Source organism: Macaca mulatta, chromosome 3 (genome assembly GCF_049350105.2).
Source record: "Macaca mulatta isolate MMU2019108-1 chromosome 3, T2T-MMU8v2.0, whole genome shotgun sequence".
In the NCBI taxonomy this organism is placed as follows: Eukaryota; Metazoa; Chordata; class Mammalia; order Primates; family Cercopithecidae; genus Macaca; species Macaca mulatta.
This window is the reverse complement of record NC_133408.1, coordinates 116,943,375-116,966,094: the sequence shown is the minus strand read 5'-3', so window position 1 is coordinate 116,966,094 and position 22,720 is coordinate 116,943,375. Positions and strand designations below refer to the sequence as shown.

Here is a 22,720-nt window from a genome sequence, read left to right as displayed (position 1 = left end):
ACATTCTAAACATTAGGGATCTAAGTAGTAAAATGAAAGTGGTTTCTTAGAGGCAGACACAGAATTTTTAGAGAAGCACTCAAAATAGCACTAATTACTATAAATAAGAAACTCTAAAGTATGTTAAAAATGGAAAAAAATAAGATATACTTTCAATAAAGACATCGACTTGACAGTACGACTGATATAAGGATTCAAAAATCTTTTAGTATAAGATCATATAGTGTATAAAACTTGCCAACCTTAATAAAATGTATTTCAACTAACATTACATACACTTTAAGGATGAATAGCTGCATGGCACAGGGTTTTACTTACTAAATAATTCTCTCAAGAATTACGTTAATAGAATCCTCCTGATGCATTTTCATTATTTGGAAGATCTTCAAATATTTGATACATAGACTATAGGAACAGAAATATTTTAAAGGATTAGCAGCTCCTAACAATTAACGTTTAATCAGAAACCAAATGAAACCTTTTTAAAAGATATGGTGGTGGCGGAGAAAGTATGATTTGATGATTAGAACATTCCCATAATGGAATATCCTTTCTCATTAAGTCAAGGATATTCTTCAGCATGGTCTGGGCAACTGACTCACTGCCATGTTTAGAGAGGATTTCTGTATTGGCTGGGAGAATGGATCAGATCAGTGATTCCTCAGTGCCTGACTTCATAGGAGAATCTCTTTAACAACAACAACAAATGTCTGGGCCTATACCCAGAACTACTAAATCAGAATCTGGAAGCTGGGTTTGGGAATATGATATTTAAAAATCTTGCCAGGTATTTGGGATGAAGGGCCAGGTTTGAAATCTACTGTAATACATGACCTTGTATGACCTATCCCAATTTAAGATTCTGGTCTTACATGTAACTTTTTAGAATTATTATTCCCATCGTGGGGTGTAATCTGTACTATTAATGATGGCATAACTATTTTAATGAATAAGCGGGATACTACAGATAATGGAGTAGGGAATTGGGGGCTAGAAGCATTGGGCAGCACAGAATTAAAGTATTTGAAAATATTGTCATGGACTTTTAACTGTAACAGTAGTTTGAATGCCAGCTGCAACTTTTACATGTTAAATATAATTTATCTAGGGAAGATCTAAGAAATGTCAATAGGACTTTTAATAAATTGCTAATGCAGTCTCCATCTATTATATTGTCCAAATGACCTGTATTTTAAGGCCCAGGTGATAAATTCCTTTAATAATTCAGAGCCAGGGAAAATTTTGTTTCCCTTGACAATCTGTTAAGAATCCATTGTAGTTCTATTTTTTGCTTTGGTCACCAGAATCTCAGAGCTAATTTTCTTCTCAACTGCAGGAGCTTGCCTCAGCTTTGATTTTCTAGCATAATTTTTCTCTTCCTCTTCCTTTTACCCCCTCCCCTGTTCACTGCCTGGCTTTGCCCTTCTTTTACAATTTCTATTGTTTTTTTTCTTTTATGCTTATGATCTGTCCATAATCTTTTTTTTTTTTTAAAGTATACAAAATAAATAATCAGACTCATCATTTGTTTAGCTTGGGGAAGCAGGGAGATTTCTGTTTGCTTGTTTTTTAATGGGGAGGTAAGACGTAAAGGGCTCAAATGGGTTTTTGTTTCCCAGTTGGTCAAAATTCTTAGAGGCAATTACTCTCCAATCTGCAGAGAGAAGACAGACACAGGATTAAGACCAAGGGATCTGGGGACTGGTGGAGACAATGAATTCAGCATTAGTGGCACCTCATAGACTAAAGCTCCTAGTAATTAACTATCTAGGTGGCACCTGGTACATAGCCAGGGCTGTTTTACTTGAGGAAGCAGCTACCAAACATTAATGTTTCAATTCTATTTTGTTTGTTGATTTGAAAGAAAAAATATCACTTAGAATACATTTCTGAAACATTCTCTTAACACCTTCTCATCACAAACTCCACGAATTAGTACTAGATATTGAAGACTATGATGACTCTTTTAATGTCCTTAATGGATTCCAGAGTGGCAATCCATTTATTCTTACAAAAAGTTCATATTCCTTAACCTGGCACAGCCCACAGGATAGAGATTGTGAACTGATTAAAGTGGAACTCTTCAAAGCTATGACACCCTGAGAAGAAGTTTAATGGGGTTACACAGGAAGTGTCATGACATCCATGTTTTTACCCACTGGGAGGTCTGTTTCTTCTCAGATTGTAGTTAAGAAATTGCTTGTGCACTCAAAGTTACAGCGCTGTAGAGCTCTGCCAGGTTATAGAGCCCTCAGATCAGAGAGCAGAAAAAAAGGAAGCTATACAGCATACATTGAAAGCGAAAAATGAAAGTTTCCTCACTAATAACTTGAGCTGGCAATTTTGGAATTTTATACCTTTCATCGTCCCCTGCTTGTATTTAGACTCATTTTATTATATGTAGTTGATATATTTGTAGTGTTTCTATTCATCTGAGTGTTTTATACCCAAGAGTCACACATAGTAAGTGCTTAATAAATATTTGCTGAATGCACAAACATATTTATTTCACATCTTCTCAACTAGATTATTAGTTAGCACCTTCTATTTCTTTCCACTTATTCCTTTATAATGGTAAGCGTGTGGGTACCAATGCTGTGCATTGAGGATTAATAAAAATAAGCTATCACTTTGTTTTCACTGGAAATAATAAGTATGGGAAAAATAAGGGCACCTGCCTGTGATGTTTGCGCTTAAAAATGCCTATCCAGGATAGGAATGGAAAAAACAGATTGTACATCTAGCAAATAATTATGTGATGATGGGGTACCGAGATTCAGAAGGTATGTAATCTCTCACACAGTTATAGCATTTTTCAGATATCTTAAGACATTCAAAATAAATTTCACCAGAGAAATTATTTGATGAAAAGGATTTAAAAGGCAGGCAAAACTGATTCATTAAACTGGATATGGGATGGATTGCAGGTTGGAGCAGCACAGTAACAGGAAATTGAAAGGGAAACGTTTCATGCAAGAAGCAAAATGTAAAGGTAGTATTCAGATCTTTGGTGGTAATTCTAGTGTTCTAGTGATTCAGGACATGAGGAATAAGCCCCTGCAATATTCCTTCTATCTTTCAACACAATAAATGCAGTGAGAAAAAAAGGAGCAAACAGAATTTGAGCAATCAAATACATTATTTGATCAAACGTATTGATTTTTTAAAATTAGAGGTACAAATAATTTATGTGCATAAATTATTTCTACTTTTTAAAGTGCCCTTTGTCAAAATTTACAAAAATTTGAAAAATACATTAGCAAATGTACTGGTCTGAGGATTCAACTACGTTCCACTTAATACTGATCTTTGCCAGCATTGATTTTTCAAGGGATATTTTAGAAGAAGGCTGAATAACATTTCAAACAACTCTTTTAGTTCTTCCTGGAATCCTGCTATTCTGTTTTATTTTCTGCAATAGTATTGTGTATTTTACTTTTTTAAAGTGATTTTAAAAAGAAGGGTAGTCCCACATTTTAATAAGCCCAACATCCTTGTAAAATTTAGACTTTACTCGCAGAGTTAAGTAAAAAGAACCACCCTATCTTTGAATTAATTTTCTGTTGCTATTACCTGTCTTTGAACATTCAACTTTGTTTAGCATTTTTAAATAGTGTGTGTAAATTGGTATAATTTCAAAATGATACTTGGATTATTTCCATTTCTTATCAAATACTGGAAAAAACTAACCTCATGCCATTGCTTTATTTTCTTCACAACAAAAGGCTAGCTTTCTATAACACCATTGTCTCTTTATTCTCAGTTACAGCAGTCTACAGGCAAAACAGAAAAAGCTTCTTCTAGAGCACAAAGCATCTTGGCACTGCTATCCAACAATGACCCCTTCTATCACTCCCCAGTCTTTAAAAAATTTTTATTTCCTCAATACACCATTGTAGTGATTCTTTTAAAATCGGAGTGCCTAGGTTTAGGGTTTCCGAAAACCTTTTGTTCTAGGAGAAACAACATGAGCTGCCAAATAAAACAGTCAGCACTCATTGCTTGCTCCGGATGACACGACCTGCATTCAGGGAAACACTGCTCTGCCTCTTAGAGAGCCTCTTGCTTCCAAGAGAACCAATTCCTGAGTTGGCATTTTTGCACTCCTTTGCCACCACCATCCCAGGAACACCAGGAGAGAATAGTATCCTAGTGGTACCATGCATTTTTACTTACAGAGGTTTCCTACCTTCTCCCAAGAGAACAACCCAACTAAACCCCTTATGCCTCACATGCCATCACTCATCACAAGAAATGAGCCCTCCCCAGCTCAGGTCACCTAGACCCACAGCACTACCTACATGCACAACACGATTCAGCTTCTCATTCCTTTACATCCTCTAGCCCTTCTACCAATGTGCCAACTGGAACACATGGTCTCTCATATTCAGTCTCTTCTGGAAAAGTTTCCTTCACATCTTGGGTTCCAGTGGGCTGGTCGTTCCAAAATCACATCTTTCTCATGGTCATTTAAGGCTTTCCTGATGTCTCCAATCCTCACTTGGAATTCTTTCATGCGGTCCATCTTTCAAGAAGATCTCTTGCACCTCCTTTTCAATATGATTTTCCTTAATATATTTGCTCTGACATGATTATTCTATTCCCTTCCTTAGAGCTCTTTCTGTTTTACCATTAAATTTTGTTATTGAACCATGTAAGTCTTACATTATCTGGGCTGTGCAGAAGAGTTCTATATGTTAAATGCAATTAAAAGCTTTCTTGATGTCTGGGACTGTGATTTCTCTACACGACCATTAGTGTGCTAGTTATATACAGAAATCAGTAAATAAGTAATAAGTATTTATACATATATACACAAATAAGTACTGACTCAGTTAAGACCTGTGTAGCATTCACAATCTAGTCATTCTCATCTATCTGCTAAGAAGTTTTTTTAAGTGCTTTATGTGAGTTATCACAGTGTTTTACATTTTTTATTTTATAAATGATCAAATAGCAAAGAGTAAATCATTTTCTTCACACTGTAAAAATCACAAATTTAAAAATCATGTTATTTTCTTTTCAAGTGTGCTTTCTTATGAGTAAAAAACCTCCATTTTTTCTTTCCTTTCCAGATGTATATAATACATAACAAAATCACAAATGTGTTTTCAAGAACTTAAGAAAAAAATTTATGGGCTATTAAAATGGTTCCTAATTCCTGGATACATTCCAATATCCAAAATTAGTTTTAAATAAAGTTCTAAAGAAATGAGAAAATTTCTGATTCTTCACTCTTATTAGTGATTACTCTAGAATCAATTTAATAAAATATTTTTTGTTCTTTTAAAACTTTACTTCTTTGAAATACTTTAGATCAAATCAACTTTTTTAAAAGAGTAATTTACACAATATAAGAAAATATCCAAAATAAGGGAAAGGCAAAGTCTTTGCACTCTCAAAATTTTCACTTAAAATTTGTTTTAGACTATTAATAATTTGGTTATAAATGTAACTGCACATGTTTTGGAATTATTAATAAATGAGCATATTCTATATAAACACAAAAGATCAAGTATAAAGGCATCAATAATAAAATTTATAAGTGTTTTAATTCTATGTAATTAATAATGCTTTTTAATTGAATTAATTAATAACCAACAATTGCCACCTATAATTGCCATCATAGGTAAAATATTAATCTATAAGAAAGTACATTTCTATTGCCAACTGTGACCAATGTTATTTAGCTTAAAAAAAAGGAATAAGAAAAGAAAATCTGGATTAAAATGTCATGCAATGACATTGCATAGCAAGTTTATGCCATTAACATGTTTATAAAAGTTAATGTTTATAACTCCCTTTAATTTGCCAAAAGCTATTTAAATTCATTAAGAGACTCCTAAATAAAAATATTTGCAGTGGTTCATGCCTGTAATCTCAGCACTTTGGGAGGCTGAGATGGGTGGATCACTTGAGGCCAGGAGTTCTAGGCCAGCCTGGCCAAAATGGCAAAAACCCATCTCTACTAAAAATACAGAAATTAGCCAGGCGTGGTGGCGTGTGCCTATAGTCTCGGTTACTTGGGAGGCTGAGGCACGAGAATTGCTTGAACCCCAGAGGGTGAGGTTGCAAAGGGCTGAGATTGAGCCACTGTACTCCAGCCTGGATGACAGAGCAAGAGACTGTCTTAAAAATAAAATAAATTAAAAGCAATAATAATTTTCTATCACTTCTCAGTTTGTGTTTAATTTTATTTGATATTTCAAGGGTATTAAATCGGAAACCATCAAAAGAAAAATCATATTTCAACTATACAAAAATATAATAATACAGTAAAAGTATCCATTATTAAATTTATAATACCTAAAGGATTTGAATAGATTTTGACAACTTAAAGTAGTTATTTGTTAAGCTAGAAGTCGACTCTTAATTGAACCTCTCTAGTAAGTGTTAAGAAACATGAATAAAATAAAATCATAAAGGGAATTTAGAAAAAATTATCTGTATTTGTTGAGTAAGATAAGAAATAGGAGATAGTGTCATTTGTAACACTGCAGGAAAATTTATTCAGTTATTGCATAAGCCACCTGGAGGATGTTGATACCTTTCTCATCAGCAGTGAGAAAAGACCCTGTCCCAGAGGGTAAAGAAATAATTATCAAAGTATTTGACTTGATACTAACAAGTCTTTAAGTAGTAAAAGCAAAACTAAGCCAAACTGGGAATAAATATTCATAAATTCCTCATGACACATTACATGTTGGCAGAGAAACAATTTGGCCATTTTTTCTCTTTCTTTTATTCCTATTCTTGGGGCTGCATAATTGAATCTGCAGCAAATCTGGTCCCATGTTATTTTTTGCCATTAAGTAGGTTGAAAGCCATGTGTACTGATAAAAGCACTGTATATCATTTTAAAACACATAAACCACGATATATTCTTTCAGAACTAATGTGAAAGTGAACATTATTAATACAATAAGATTTAGAATCCTTCATTTTAATCCATATCATAAAATTTCAAGCCAGGTTTTGGCATAAACCTCACTTGTCTGATTCTAAAGCTATGTTATTTTCTAGAGGGAAACTAACATTGTATGGCATGCATGTCAAATCAGGTTTACACAGCCCTGTGCAAAACTCACAAACATTGCTAGGCCAGAAGACCTCAGAAGTCTACCAAGGGGTTTTTTTTAGGTGAACAGCCTTCCTAACTCTGCAGACCATACCTTCTTTACACGAAGAGGGGCATGATGTCCAGTCACTATATGGGGTCACAATACAGTCCTTCTTACAAGGAAGCAGACAAGGCCTTACAGTTTCAGGTCGAAGGCTTTCAGGACATCTAGAAAGGCAAAGGGAAATTATTAGGCTTCAATAGTAAGGCAGAAAATCAGATAATTTAATTTCTCTAGAATTTTCACTGTTAAAATTGCAAAACAACTCACTCATCTGTATTATTTAACTTCCAGGAGTCTTCCTTTCTGCTACAGGCAAGAACTATACAACTAAATTGATTGTTTCAAACCGGATCTCAATAAAGCTTCTCAAGGCAAGATGTGCAGATTTACTAATAGCAATGATGCTATTTAGAAACAAATATAACACTTACACCTTATCCTCTTATTATAATCTCTCCATTAATAAGTATTTATATTCTAATATATTTTAAGAAAAATTTTGTGAAAATTTAAATTATGAATAAGGATCTAATTCTATGATATATGTTTGTGTGACTAAATAGGCTTTTTGCCTATTATAAGTTTCCAGGTTATTACACACTTTATTTTTTCAAATAAGTATTGTGTAGAATAACTTTATAGTGGAGTGTATTCTTTCATGGTACATGCTCAAAACACAATACTGTATTAAGAACTGTATATTTAATAATACATAAGATAATAAAAGTGTATAAGTCAATCTGATAAGCATTTTTTGCTTTATTCCTGCTTTTACTTAGTGTATCTATTTGTGTTTTCTTTTCCATTAGTCCCTAGTTTTAAATTATGGGATTTAATCTTTTTTATGTTTTTATAAACTACAATATCTTTTTTTGGAATAAAAATAGTGAATATAAATAAAGGTAGTAAATCAGTAGTTTAAAGAAAAATACTGTATGCTTGACATAAATTATAGTAAAATTAACTATTATTTTCAAAATAACAGCAAAAATATATCATTTATTGGGAACACAAGAGAAAGATAAGGATGAAGAACACTGAAATGTCTAACTTCATATAAGCTTTCACTTCTTAAGAGATAATAGGAAGCTGATATATAGGTTTTAAATATACTTATTCAAAATACATTTAGTATATAATTTTTTACACTTGAGCTTAGCCAAAAGGCTGAGAAGTAATAATTTTGAAATTTCCCAATTCTCTGCATTTTCATGATCTGATGCTACTATTATTAGAGATAAAATGCTGATCATGAGCGTTAACACTAGAAAAAGATGTAGCTTAGAAAAGCAAAATATAATAACATCATTCATACAATTAAAAGTAACAAGTAACTTACGCTGATTCCTAAGCAATTCTCTTTTGAGGCCATATAAATCCCTGCCATGTAAGCTAACAGGCAATGAAAAAATAATCTAAACAACTAGTATAGTTCTTGCTAAAATAAGTTGGCAAATCAGTGGGAAATAAGATTTCAAAATACTTTATATAAGAGAATTCAAATATTTTATAGTTCCAGATAAACTGCCTGTTGTCAAGTAAGTTAATCAGGTTTTCAGAAGTGAACTATGAGTAAAAAAAATCAACATCACTAATCTATTTCCCATAATTTCTTTATAGTATTTTGCTGATACTTCATTTTTGACATATCTTGTATTATATTTATGTAAATTTTCTTTCTCATACATAAATATTATACTTTATTCAATTATACAGATCCACACTCTCCTCTCTTACTTTAAAACCCTACTGTTCATTTGGAAGTAAAATTTAAAATATATAAGATTCAACATTTCAAAAATAATCTTTTTGATTTATCTTGAGCTGAAATTTTCCTAATTTCTATGACTATTCAAAGTCACGGACAACAAATAAATTTAGATTTGAATCATAGAAGCAAATGTATTATTATAATTTAGATTGTAAATCAGTAGAATTACAATTTAACCTGCATTCTTAACCAGGGAACATTACATGGCAAAACTCCACATATAATTCAGTTAATTCTTCTGGAACTATGAGATTATTGGTCAGTAATTATGATTGTCAGCACTTTTGTTCAATAAGGCAATTTTATAACTTTAACAATGAGAGAGCATTACTCAGTTGCATGCCCCTCAGATATTAGCCCTGAATAGATCAATGAAATTTACGATGTTATCATTGACAACCTCCAAATATTCTGTTTTAGTTGAGAAATAGTCACAGCAAGATACTTGGCTAACTGTGGAGAACAAAATTACAAACAACAAAGTTGTTAAATGAACACACAAAGATAAATTATACAGCCTAGATTACATCCAGTAAAATGAATTTGGACTTCCTTTGGCAAGGCAATTGGTTCAGTCAACATGCTTCTTTTATCCTTTGTACTGTTTGTATTTAGCGTTTGCAGTTTAAATCAAGGAATCGATTTCCCCCCAAATCTTATTCAAGGTCAAATTAAACAGATGTGATAGGAGTTGAAGTTTGTTACCGGGAGGATAGATAAGATCAATAACATTGACTTTACCACTGCACAGTAATCTGTTTTATTAAGAGAAGTTTAAAACAAATTTTCAATTTGCATTTTTCGGTTCAAATACCTAGTATTGGAAACCATTCACTGAATTTAACCTAGCATGTCGAGAGAAAGGCAATAATATTTTCTTTTGAATTCACAGTATTTGCTTGATTTTCTAGAATCTTAAAGGCAAAGTGCATCCATTTGATTTAACAAGTCTATAGATGTATACAGGTCACTGAATGAACGCTGCAAGGGCAAAGCGAATTTTTAATGAATTATTGTGGTAGTACGATGTGGGACTTCAGGATACCCTTCCTACTGATTTAATGCTGTTAATCCAGCAGGCTCTTTCACATATAGGCTTGTACATATGTACATCCATTACTCAGGAAAAATATTTTGTAGCTTATAGAAGTGAGGAAAATGTCAACAGCAACATTTGAAAGGTGATTAGCCGTGGGACAGGAACCGAATGAGCTCACTGGTAGAAGCTCAGCACGATAACCCTCATCCTGCATCACAACAGGTTGGTCCTGTGCCTGGGTAGTGAATATTTCTACCTTTGTTCTTGATCCAGCAAGAGTCAGAATCCTCCAGGACTTGGGACATCTGCTCTTGCTGTTACCACTTTTGAATTTTAATATACTGCACATTAATTTCCTGAGTTAGATTCATCACAGCTTTAGCATAATTTCTATTAAAATATTGGTTTGAGGCTACCTATTAAACATGTGAAATAGTCTTTCAATTTATTCAAATCTCATTGGCATGTTTTTTGTGTTTCTTAATTTCAAGCAATATAAACAAAAATTGTGGGGCAAAATATCCCTAATGTCTGGAACCCTGGGCAGATACAAACATCTCATAACGGGATTCATATTTGTTTCCCTGGAGTTTTTCATGCATCAGAGACATTATTTCCATTTTCCTGGAACACTAAGGAGCAGCTGAAATTCTTAAGAAAAAAAACAATTTCTAACATTTATTGAGTGCTTAGATTACTATTAGATTTTTCATTAAATCCTTTCAACAGATTTCAAAAACTCTTAGCCAGAATAACAGTTAGGTAGCATGCTGAAGATTACACACAATATTTAACCACTTGGCTGAGTATTTAGAAAATATGAGGCCACTTTTAAACCCATGCTAAAAATCGACTCATTTATCATTTCTTATCTCACATGGCTAAGGCGATTTGAATTTTTAAAAAGTATGTTAAGTTTTGAAAAATAGAGGTTTTTCCCCTCAATTTTTTTAGAGTTGATTTATTTTCTCTATGAATTGATTAGCTCAGTTATGCCATTGTTTTTCTTTATACTTCTCACAAGGCACATATAATATGCCAACTCTCTGGTTCCTTGTTCTCCCCTCCAGCAAAGTGTTTGCCTTGTTATTACAGTACTCATAAGCACCCTGAGAATCTGATAGTTTTTCTACCTATAATAACACTCATCCTATCCCAAGGCTCTCTCTTGGAAGTAAATGGTTTTTACTCTAACCACTGAAAGACATAGTAAGTATGCTTCGGTATTTTTCATATAGTGTTGTCTAGGGGAAATGAAAGGCAGATCATACAAGGCTTCTACCCAATTAAACTAGATTGGACAGCCTCCATAGCCTAGGGGTATATAGGAGGTCATGGATGACCTACACTGCCAGGACTTAGTACACTGTCATTATTGATCAGCCAGGCTTACAGCAAGCACTTCTTTCATTGCCTCACTAGCTTAATAAAAGCAGAAAGTGCTACTATAAAACAGAAAGTAGGTACCAGATAGAAAGATTTCGACAGAATTTATGGTTCCCCAGTACAAAACTCAAAGCTGTTATAGCTTTATCAGTGGCTGACTTTCAAAACAAACAAATCTTTCTCTTGAGGATAGGTATGACAAGCATCAAAATGTTCCATTTCATGGAGCTAGTGACGCCTGAGCCAATCCTCTGCATAGTTGGCTACATGATTTACTGTTGTCATTCTAAAGCTCTTACTTTTTGGGTCCCACTTGGCCCACATTGACTCGCACACAGATGACTTTTCTTGTTTGCATGCCCACAGAGCAGGAGGCCTCCCCATTCCAAGTTGTAGTTGTGTTGAAGGACGATACTGAGGTGTCCTCAATGCACTGACCCCAAGGACCAGTTTGCCAGTGGTATACTGTGCAAGGATGCTCGTTACAGCTTCGTACCTCTTGCAAAGCACTGCTATTTGGACAGCGAATTCCACCTAAAAAAATGGACAATGATAGCAGATTAGATACAGTGCCAACAGGAACCTTACCATTCTCTGTTCTTTGGAATTAACATGGCTGACAAGAACAATATCTGCCACTTATTTGGCACACAGCTGCACTGCTAGGGAAGCCAATTACGTGTTAATCTTATCTCAGTTGGCATGATCTGGCTTAAAATATAAACTCTGTAGTTACATGATACTTGCTTTAGGGGTCTATGGAAGACCTTAAAGAAAGAGGCTGTTGCCCTCCAGAGAAAGTGAAAATAAGATAAAACAAGGCCCATGCCATTGCTGACCAGGAGAAACATGGGTACTGAGACTTTGTGGATGGAGAAAATGAAGTGTATTTTCAAATGTTATTACCCAAGTTGCAAGTCTTAGTTACAGTTTTTGAAATGCTGCTTAATTTAATGTATTAGGTTTTAGGGTGATTAGAAACAGGGATATTAACATGGAATGATACTTCATGATGCTCCAGAGCATTACTGGGAAGGTCACTGAGTAACAATATCATATTTCTTCAAGTCTAAGTTGTATTGACTGTGCAATACACCATCATTTTACATGTCCCAAAGAAAAAGAAATGGCTGCAAATTAAACTATGATATAATTCTTTCTGATCTACTTCAATTTATATTGTATACTTATTGAAATAGCTTTTTTATGGGTTAGTTTTAAATATTGTTCTTTTACATACATTAAAGGGAAAGGTATTTCTAAAACTTACTTACATTCAGAATCCAAATCTTTCAAGTCGATTTTTAATTCACACCCACTGAAGTCTGTATTCTCCTCCCATTCAGTATCAGCTTCTGTGATGTCAAAAGTGCCAACGATGTACGGTTTCTTAAAAAAGTGTTCTCCCCTTTTCTCTCCAGAATTGTCTTCCAGGATGCTGATATGCATCTCTAAGTTTTGATGTTGTAGCATTTTTAATTGCCCCAGAAGGTGTCAATGAGAGTTTTAAGCAAGCAACTGGGATTTATTTTCTTTCCTCAAATGGTCCTAGCAGTTTTTTTTTTTTTTGCAGAAGCATCATGGAATTGCTCCACCAGGAATAACAACAAAGTTCACATGTACGAGCAGTGATGACTATGCCATAACTGTTGCTTGGCCACAGAGGTTTTAAAATGATTCCAGTGTGAGATGCAATTATTCCAGAGATGTTACAGGGTAAAACAGATGCATCTTGTAATTAATAGTATATGGTATAAGAGTTATTCTGGACTTTTAAAAAATGTGGTGGCCCCATTTTAAGTATTTTGTAGGTGGCATTTTATTTTACATTCACAACAGTTCTATGAGCTAAAAATCATTAAATAGATGAACCCAAACAGCTTACATGATGTGACCATAGTGGCAATGAGGAATTTATGGACGCCAATTTGTTGACTCTGTGCTATTTCTGATGACAATTATGAAAACAAAACTTCTTACGTTGTGAAAAGCAGGATGTTAGAAGAATTTACTGCTCACTTTATTGACAGTTTGTTCTGTTGGAACTTATGCAGCCTCTGGACTTCATCTTAGAATATAAAAGAACTGGTAGTAAAAAAAAGAACTGGTGGAATGGTGGGAACCCTGAGTGCTCCTCACAAATATTTGCAATACAGGAAATAGAGGAAATGTTGAAAATAATAAGAGGTGGGCTTTAGATTTTAGAAAAGCAGGCTTCGAAAAGTTAAAAATGAGTAAGAAAAGGCAATTCAGTAGTGAGTGACCCTAACATGGAAGATGGCTCAAGAAGTGAGATTTGGATACAAATCAAACATAAAGCCATGGGCCACAGCCTGAGCTGATCTTCCAGTATCACTTCCCTTATGATTAAAGACATCCCTTTATTCAGCAAATAAATCAGTAGAAAGTCTATGCGAGAACCCAAATTCAATTTAGAATCATGTATGCAGTGTTGAACATAGACTCAACATCAGAATAACCTGCATTAACTCAACTGCAATTTAGAATCATTTATGCAGTGTTGAACATAGACTCAACATCAGAACAACCTGCATTAAACAGCATTTCATTAATGTTCTCTGCTTCATGATGGTGGAAACTCTGCCACAGTTCATATCCTATCCTCTGTCACACAGCTCTGTGACCCTGGAAGCCTCCACAAAGGAGTTTAGGACTTGAATAGAAATGAATCCTAAAACATTCTAACTGGGCTGGGGAGAATAAGTAAGCTCTCCTATTACCCATTCTTCAAAGTGCTAGATTTATCCAATCTTAACTCTCAGACAAGCTAATTATAGACATAATATATGTGTATATTTTTATATAATTATTTTAATAATGTCTTTATATTTAATAGTAAAAGTACTGATCTTGCACAAAGAATATGCTTCTTGATTTACCTTATTTTCTCCGTGATTATTAAGTATGCTGTTTAAAATGTGATCTTAAAACTGCAAATTGTTTTTGACATTGGAATTGACTGTTTGGCTTTGAAATAAAATAAGAAAAAAACTTTCACAACATCAGTATAAAGTGTTAAGGAACTGCGAGATAGTGGTTAAGTTTAGAGACATAAAGGTTATTTATTTTCTTGCCCCAATGCACATTAAAGATACATCAGCAGTTTTGGTCTGATGTCAGGATACTTGCACAAATAAGCCCCAATGTGGTCTTAATTATAAAAAGAAGATGGCAATTTTGAAAGTATGGTTTGTAGTAATTAGTCATTGCAGCAGCATCATGTTGTCTGGGGGATAATTTTATGGTAGAAAAGTTGATAGGTATAATATTGAATTTATCTATTATTTACAGAAAGATGTAATTCCAGGCTTCTGGGAATATTTCCATAGTATTGGGGAAATTATAAAATGTGACTTATGACAAAATTAGTCATAATTTTAAAAATCCTCTTACATCAAAAAATATGTTTATACTAATACCACTATTTAGATTTTCTATTATTCCATCAAAGGGAATAATGTTATAAGGCTTTGAAAAAATTCTGCTATGTAAATAAACTCCTGTGGTTATATAAAAAATACCAGCTATTATGTGAAACTTCTTAGAAATAAAAAAGTGACTTTTCCTCTCCACATCAAGTTCATAAAAGCTTTGTTAGGAGGCATTTGAATACAGCTATGAAGTTTCTGGTTCTGGCATTTATGTCCTTACAATTTAGATGATAAATTTTTTAAAAAGAACCTTGTTTAAAGCAATAATTAAATACATGCAATATTTATGTGAGATGCTTCAAGGGATACCTACAGGGGTTAAAAATAGTTCCTGCTACACTCAAGGATCTCATAATGTAACGGGGAAAAGTAGTAGGGGAGATAAGACAAGCATACAAATGAGGATAATTCTAGATGGAAAGAAAAAATTATATGGTGGGGTATTTAGTATAACTGGGATTCAAAGAGTACAATTTCACTACATTTCGGAGTCTGAAAAATGTCTCAGATTGAAAGAGGCACTGAGAAAAGTTTTGAAGGAGTAGGATTTCAATAAGCAGAATTCTGGGAAGGGAAAGAAGGAAAAGACTATAGTATCTAAGTAGAAAAATAAATGAACAGAAGCAAAGGTATGCAGGCAGGTGTGACCTTGGGAATTAACAATATTAACATAGTCAATTGGAGTGTAGAGTTCACATCAGAAAGTAATTGGCAACAAGAATAAGTAGCCTAGGCTTATGTTATTAAGAAGCTATTAGTGTGAAGAGTACTATTATCATAGTACTATAAATTATACTTTTAAGGTGCTTCTAACTTTTCCTGCCACTGTAGCCTGAATTCCTTTGACGGCAGACCACTGCTGGGTGAAAAGTGCATTGGCAAGGATATGCTTTGGGGGTACTGAATTGGAACAGCATTAGCTGTGGGGTACCTCAGGAGATTCTGCTGTAGCACAGCCCCATCCCCCAGTTTTTCTTTGCAGAAACAGGCAGAAGACTGTCTACTGTGCAGCCTGCATAAATCCTGTTTGACGGTCAAGTAGTGACAGATTGAAGCAGAACTCTCTTTTCAAGGTCAATGGTGGGAGAATGGGGAAGTGCTAGTATTTACTTAGAAATCAGAGTTATGAGTACACATATATACGCATACATGCGATGAATCTGGTGTTCTTCAAATTTTTCTAGGTAATATGGGTACTACCTGGTTACTACAGTTAAAATCATTTAGCTATAAAAATTGAACAAGTTAAATAAAAATACTCTTCTCAATGTTCTGCATTGTAAAATATGACTTCTGAAGACTATTAATTATTTGAGAAAAAATGACAATTTATTTCAATCTGCATCTATTCTCTGCTTGTATAAGACAGGTATAAAGACATTACTATTTGGTTGATGAAGTTCTATCAGGTCATATTGAAGTTAACAAAAATAAATATTCTTTCCTTTTTTTTTTTTGTTCTGTAAGAATAACTATATCATGAGAATTAACAGAAATTGTTATACCCAGTGGGAAACATTTTAAAAGATAACCTTTTCCTTTTTACATGAAGTTTGTTAGGATCTACAATACAGGTTCAAAAAATTGAGAAAGCTAAAAATCTAACATTAATTTTTAATTTTTTGTTCAAATTCAACTTGCTATTTATATTAAAAATATGCCAGACTTAAGTATTAAAAGGTTGCCTCCCTTTAGAATTTCCTAACATAACTTTAAAACATTTTTTGAGACAACTCCTAAAGTTTATACAATATTTACATGTTAAGGTAAGAATATTAAAAAGTGAATTGCCAATTTTATTTAATCAGAAGTCAAGCCTCTCGAAGATACACACACACACACACACACTTGTTTTTTTGAAGTGTAAAGAACTAATTTTACCTTCTCCAGTACATTAACTATCACCAGTTGCCAGTACTTGTGATTTGGTTTCCAAATGACATTTCAGTAATTAGCATTTTATGACAAATTTTGTATATTGATAATAGGTTATATAATGTTACTCAAGATGGTATAGAAAGCGCCAGGAATGGTGGCTCATGCCTGTAATTCCAGAACTTTGGGAGGCCAAGGTGGGCGGATTGCTTGAGCTCAGGAGTTTGAGGCCACCCTGGGTAGCACGGTGAAACCCAGTCTCTACTAAAATACAAAAAATTAGCCAGGCATGGTGGTGCACCTATAATCCCAGCTACTCAGGAGGCTGAGGCAGGACAATTGCTCGAGCCTGGGAGGTGGAGGTTGCAGTGAGCCAAGATCGGGCCACTGCACTCCAGCCTGGGCAACAGAGAGATTCTACCTCAAAAAAATTATACAAATTCGTTTCCTTTTCATGTTTAATTTCGAACCAATTTCAAAATTACAGTGAAATTAAAAGTATGATATAAATAATTTTCTTTTCCTGGACCATTTGGAAAAAGATGAGAAGATGTCCATCACCCTAAGTATGTTAGTGCGTGCTTCCCATGATCAAGAGCATCCTCCTACACATAAGCAATTCATTATTCAAAATCCAAAAATCAGAATATAAACAGATAAGTTATTACCATTGAATCCCCAGACCCCATTCAAATTTGCCAGCTGTCCCAAAATGTCCTTTATGGCAAAATGATTCAGTTCAGAATCACGCATTACATTTAGATGTCACACTTCGTTAGTCTCCTTAAATCTAGAACAGTTTTTCAATCATTGTTTTTCATGGCTTAGACACTTTGGAAGATTAAAGATTATTTTGTACAATGTCTTTCAATTAGATTTTATCTGATGTTTCCTCATGAATAGATTCTATATATGCATCTTTGACAGAGTTATCACTGAAGTGATGCCATATTCTCATTATATCACACTGAGGACACAAGATTTCGGTTTGCTTCATTATTGATAATGCTAACTTTGGTCACTAGATTAAGGGGGGTATCTGTCAGACTTTATTAGGGAAATATTTGAGACTATGTAAATACAATGCTTTTAATGAGATTCAATTCATTCATTTATTTATTTATATAAAGTGTGGATCCATGGTTTCCTATTTAACGGTCTGTTAGTATTATTATTTTGTTACTAAAATTGTTTGCATACGTGGTCAGTGGGAGAACATTCAACTCGGCTTCTGTGGCCTTTTGACATTCTCTTTACTTTCTACCACAAGATCCTCCTGGCCCATCTTGTACTTCTCTATCGCAGCTGTGGAATCAGCCATTTCTCAAAGTTCCCTTGTTCCTTTTATTAGAGAAAAGTATAAGAAATCAAGATCTGACTGCTGCATCTACTTACTGCTGTTGAGGTCTTGCTGCTCTCAGGTCTTTTCAGTGAATGAGGCTAATATATGTATATATGTATATAATATGTATTTATATTTGCACACTTACATTGATGTTTGGTCTATATTTAACAAATTGAACACCATGAATTCAAATAAATTAATAACATCCAATTCCAATGCTGTACCACAGAGTGTACTAGTTTTCTTTCTTAACATATTTGCAACTCTCTTCTCCAGCAATAAAAAAACCTGACTCTTATTCTGTTAAATACATGTACTTATTTTGTCAATTCCCTCTCACCCCACACTCCATCTCCCATTGTCATCTCCATGGCTATACCCACAAGATACCTTCCTCACTCTGCTCATGATCTGACATCCTACATGAGGCCACCCACATGACAGAAACCCTCCTCAACTGTGTCTGGTTGTGACACCCCACACTGGGCTGGCCGCCTTGATTCTGGGATTCTCTCTTGACCCTGCTATGCTCTGACATCCAGTGCTGAGTCACTCTTCTATCCTCTCATACAACCCATGTGCCCCCTGTCCTTCACCCTGCTCAGTGGCTCTGAAACTGCATGCCAGGTCACCTCTTTTTCCCACTTTGGTTGCTCCTCACCCAGTTGGGCTCTGACAGCCCACTCTAGATCACTGCAGACCTCCCATCTGCTGACACAGATGCCCAGCTGCTTGGCTTTGCCAAATGGCTTTTTGGATAGAATTGTTCAGGAAAGGAGAAAAAGAGCCTAGCAATAAAAGGAAGTGAAGGAAAGGAAAAGAAAAAGGAAAGGAAAGAAGTACAGTATGAGGAAGAGAAAGTGCCATTCTATCATTCTGTCATTCATTTAAGAGGGACAAAAAGAACTCTAACATTTTCACAATGGAGAGCCCTGTTTTATCTGCTGGATTGGGGCCATATAGTATAGTTATTTATCGTATATCTATGGATATATATATATACACACACACGCACACACACACATATATACACATATATACACACTGATACACAATAAGAACACTGAGTGAATCAGGGAAAAGAGTACTAGCCAATACTCCTCTCATTTTAGCACATAGTAGGATTATATTTCCCTCATTCTCCTTGAAGTTAGGCATAGTTATACAACTTACATTAACAATAAAACATGAGCAATGACAATCACTCTTAGATGGGAGAATTTAATTGGGGATGCTTAAAATTGACAGATTCTTCAAGTATTTTCTTCCTCTGGCCCATGAAGATTGTGGAACCAGGTCTTCATATGGTGATGCAATGTTGTGACATTTCATGAAGGACAAACTGCTCTGGAGAGTTACCCAAAACTATAGCTAAATTTCCATGAGGAAGAAATAAATAAAACTTTGTTCTTTTAAGCTCCCGAATGTCTGGGTTGTCCATTACTGAAGCACAACCTAGTCTATCCTTATTAATTACAAGGAGTTATCTAACCTTCAGTATTGCTTAATGGTGGCATTCTGATTAAGGAAAATGAAAGTATAGGTTGGAGCATTTATTGCATAAATCCAGAACTACATTTCACATGGACTTGTCCTATGTATTATTTCCCTAGAAAACCATATAATTTCTTGTCTAAACACTCCATATATCATTTCTCAAATGTGGCACTTTCCTTTAAAGTTGTCACAGTCAAGTATCTGATCCACAGAAATTTAAGAACACTTATGACACAAAGCACTAATTCTTGAGGAATAATAGAAAGACATAATTTTGTGTAGAATTACAAAGGGTTATCTAAGTGGCAGGGAAACATATTTTAAAATTTCCTGCAGATGCTGTTCCTAAATCATTAAAAATAGTTCAGAATCAGGAAAGATTTTGAGTAAGAGAAAATGTGTTTCAGTGTCCAACAAATAATAGGTACTAAATAGGCTTTGAAGCATAAATTTCTCATAAAACATGTTTCAGTGTCCAACAAATAATAGGTACTAAATAGGCTTTGAAATCTAAATTTCATATAATTATGCCAGCTTTTATAAATGTTATTAACAGAGGTAAATAGCAGCAGAGACAAATAGCATTGACAGAATTTCTTTTATGGCTTCTATTTAAAATTATGTTTTACAATAATGTATTATGTATTTCAAAATAGCTAGAAGAGAGGATTCTCTATGCCCTTGCTAAAAGAAACGATAAATGTCTGAGGTGATGGATATGCTAATTACTCTGATTTGATTACAAAATTTATCCATATATTGATACATCACACTGCACCCTATAAATATATACAATTATTACATGTCAATTAAAACAAAACTATAGGAAATGCAGTTATGTTTTGAATTAATGCCCTTGTGATTTACTATATAAACATCTATAACTTTCCAGCATGGCTTATTTATAACGCAACCACTAAACTTAATTAAAAACTATCAAAGCCCTACCCTTTCACACTAAGTGGATGATACATATCAAAGAGCAATCACAAATTTCTGCCTTTAAGACATTTCATGACCTTTCAGTGTGAAGCAACATGTTTATAGGAATAATGATCTGGTGAGTTCTGCAAGCATGACAAAATCCTTGCCATGTGACTCGGGGGTGAAAAGTCACTCATTAATAGTCACACAGCAAGTGTCTGCAGAATATAATGAATTTATAGGAAGCAGGGTGACCACAGATCTAATTTTAATGAAGCCCAAGACATAATCTGAGCTGATAGAGTTTGAAGTCTGCCTACAATCTTCACAAGGTTAGAGTCATTGTTTGACAACACAAGAAATATAATTTTCTTTGTAAAAGGTTCTATTTTTCAATAGATACACTTTTTTGTAGCAAAGAGTTAAGTATATATTAAGATGGTAGGAAAAAGTTTTTGAACACTGTAAAGTACATTCTAAAACTTCACACTGGTTGGCTTTTTTGCATGTAAAATGTTTGTTTTACTCATGTAACACTCATGTGCAAAAGCCAAGGTAGTTATATGTTTATGTAGTTATTACACACACAGATAGCAAATTTGACTAAGAACACTGTGTTTCTATCACTAAAATACTTCATAAAGAGAAAAATAGAAAAAGGCATAGGCAACACAAAACTCCCCTGCAAATCGATAATTTGGGGAAAACATAAATGTTATGCATATTACAAATAATTACGTATTAGTGCAAAATGTGAACAGAGTCATTTAGCTTGATAATGTTTAAATGACATACACTTATATTCTTGCTAAAGAACATGCCTTAATGTGAACAAATTTGATTTACTTTTATGCTTTTCTCACTCCTGTGTTATTTTTCAGAATGACAAGATTAAGTATGACATTATATCACCCAGTCACACAGAGGCCAAATTAGCATTTGGATATCATCTTGAGAGACAATTACCAAGAGCCTTGTATTTCTTGGCAATAAAGCTTGCAAGTGAGGTCTGAATGTGACAAACATGCTTTATTCACCCTATAGGGTGAAGTGATTTAGGAGCAACATATTTTTAAAATGAACAAAATTTACATATGAGATTTCTGGATCTCAGAGCCTATGTTCAAGAAACTGAAAGAAACTGAAAACTCATGCAATTTTCAGTTGAACACTAGCTATTCTTGTGGTGATTTTAAATAAACTTTATTATTAGACATATATACTTATTTATGAGAAGGTAGAATTTGATTTCAAAGGATAAAACTGACTTCTGAAATTCATAAAAAACAAAGAAATACCTGGAATTTTGGGAGCCATTTTCAGACCGTTTTAAAGGCTTAACACTTTGGCTTACAAAGATCTCTAATGACTGGGAGGCTGGGCAAAAGCAAAATGAGTTCACTTTTAAAAGTCTTTCCTCCTTTGTTAGAGATCCATTTTCAAGATTAACTTTGGGGGACAGAATCAAATTGCTCAACACATCAACAGATATTAAATCTTGGATGGCTGGATTTCTGGCAGTTGATTTTCATAGAATATCATCTTATCCAGGCTACACAACAAAGATGCACACTAACTTTTGAAACGAACCTAGATGGCGTCTGAAGCTGGAGACTCACCTTCTTCACCCGCATAGGCCAGAATGGATCGTGCTCGTATCTGCTTCCCTTCTGTGGTTTTCCCTGAGCAGGTGTGTGAGCAGGAGGACCACGTAGACCATGTGCTGAGCACACAGTCTTTTGGGCATGGGGCATCGCAGGCCACAGGGATGGGAAAGATGGCATCTCTGCACAGCTGTCTGTCAACTTCTTCTCCTGGGGAAGACATGACCATCAACGGCTATTATTGCTAAATCAATGTAAAATGAGCAATTGAAACTGGATAGGCACCCACATAAGTTACATTATCTTTTTAAAAAAAACAAAGCCAAAAGAGGAATTGCCTACTATAGCCAGATGTTAATAGAACACCAGGAACAAGCATATATACACTCACAACCCTAAATGAGGCTTCATTAACAGGCGCATACGTGGGTAGATCAAGCACATTGCTGAGAGGATTCTTATGTCACAGATACCTGTCCATTAAGTACTCATTTTTATACTTGTACTATTAAGTTATAATGACGAGCATCAACAAAGCATGTCTCCTATTTATTTCTTTTTTGGAGATGAGCTGTGATTTACAAATAATGACTCTATCCCTAGCATCTATCATATGTTTTTATGAACCAACTAATACGTGTCTATTTACAAACTCTCTTATGTCTCTCGGAGTAGTTATTTTCATACAATTGGCAACCTTTTT

General features: G+C 34.3%; 1 protein-coding gene across 1 annotated transcript in view; it reads right to left on the bottom strand.

Moving 5' to 3' along the window:
• Nucleotides 1-22,720, bottom strand: part of THSD7A (thrombospondin type 1 domain containing 7A) — a 496,180-nt gene that overhangs the window by 98,285 nt on the left and 375,175 nt on the right. The window contains exons 7-9 of the mRNA XM_015134011.3: nucleotides 22,033-22,227; nucleotides 11,620-11,854; nucleotides 7,173-7,288 (exon numbers count right to left, since the gene is read on the bottom strand). Coding sequence (XP_014989497.3) covers nucleotides 7,173-7,288; nucleotides 11,620-11,854; nucleotides 22,033-22,227 — 546 coding nt within the window. The remainder of the gene's footprint in view (nucleotides 1-7,172; nucleotides 7,289-11,619; nucleotides 11,855-22,032; nucleotides 22,228-22,720) is intronic.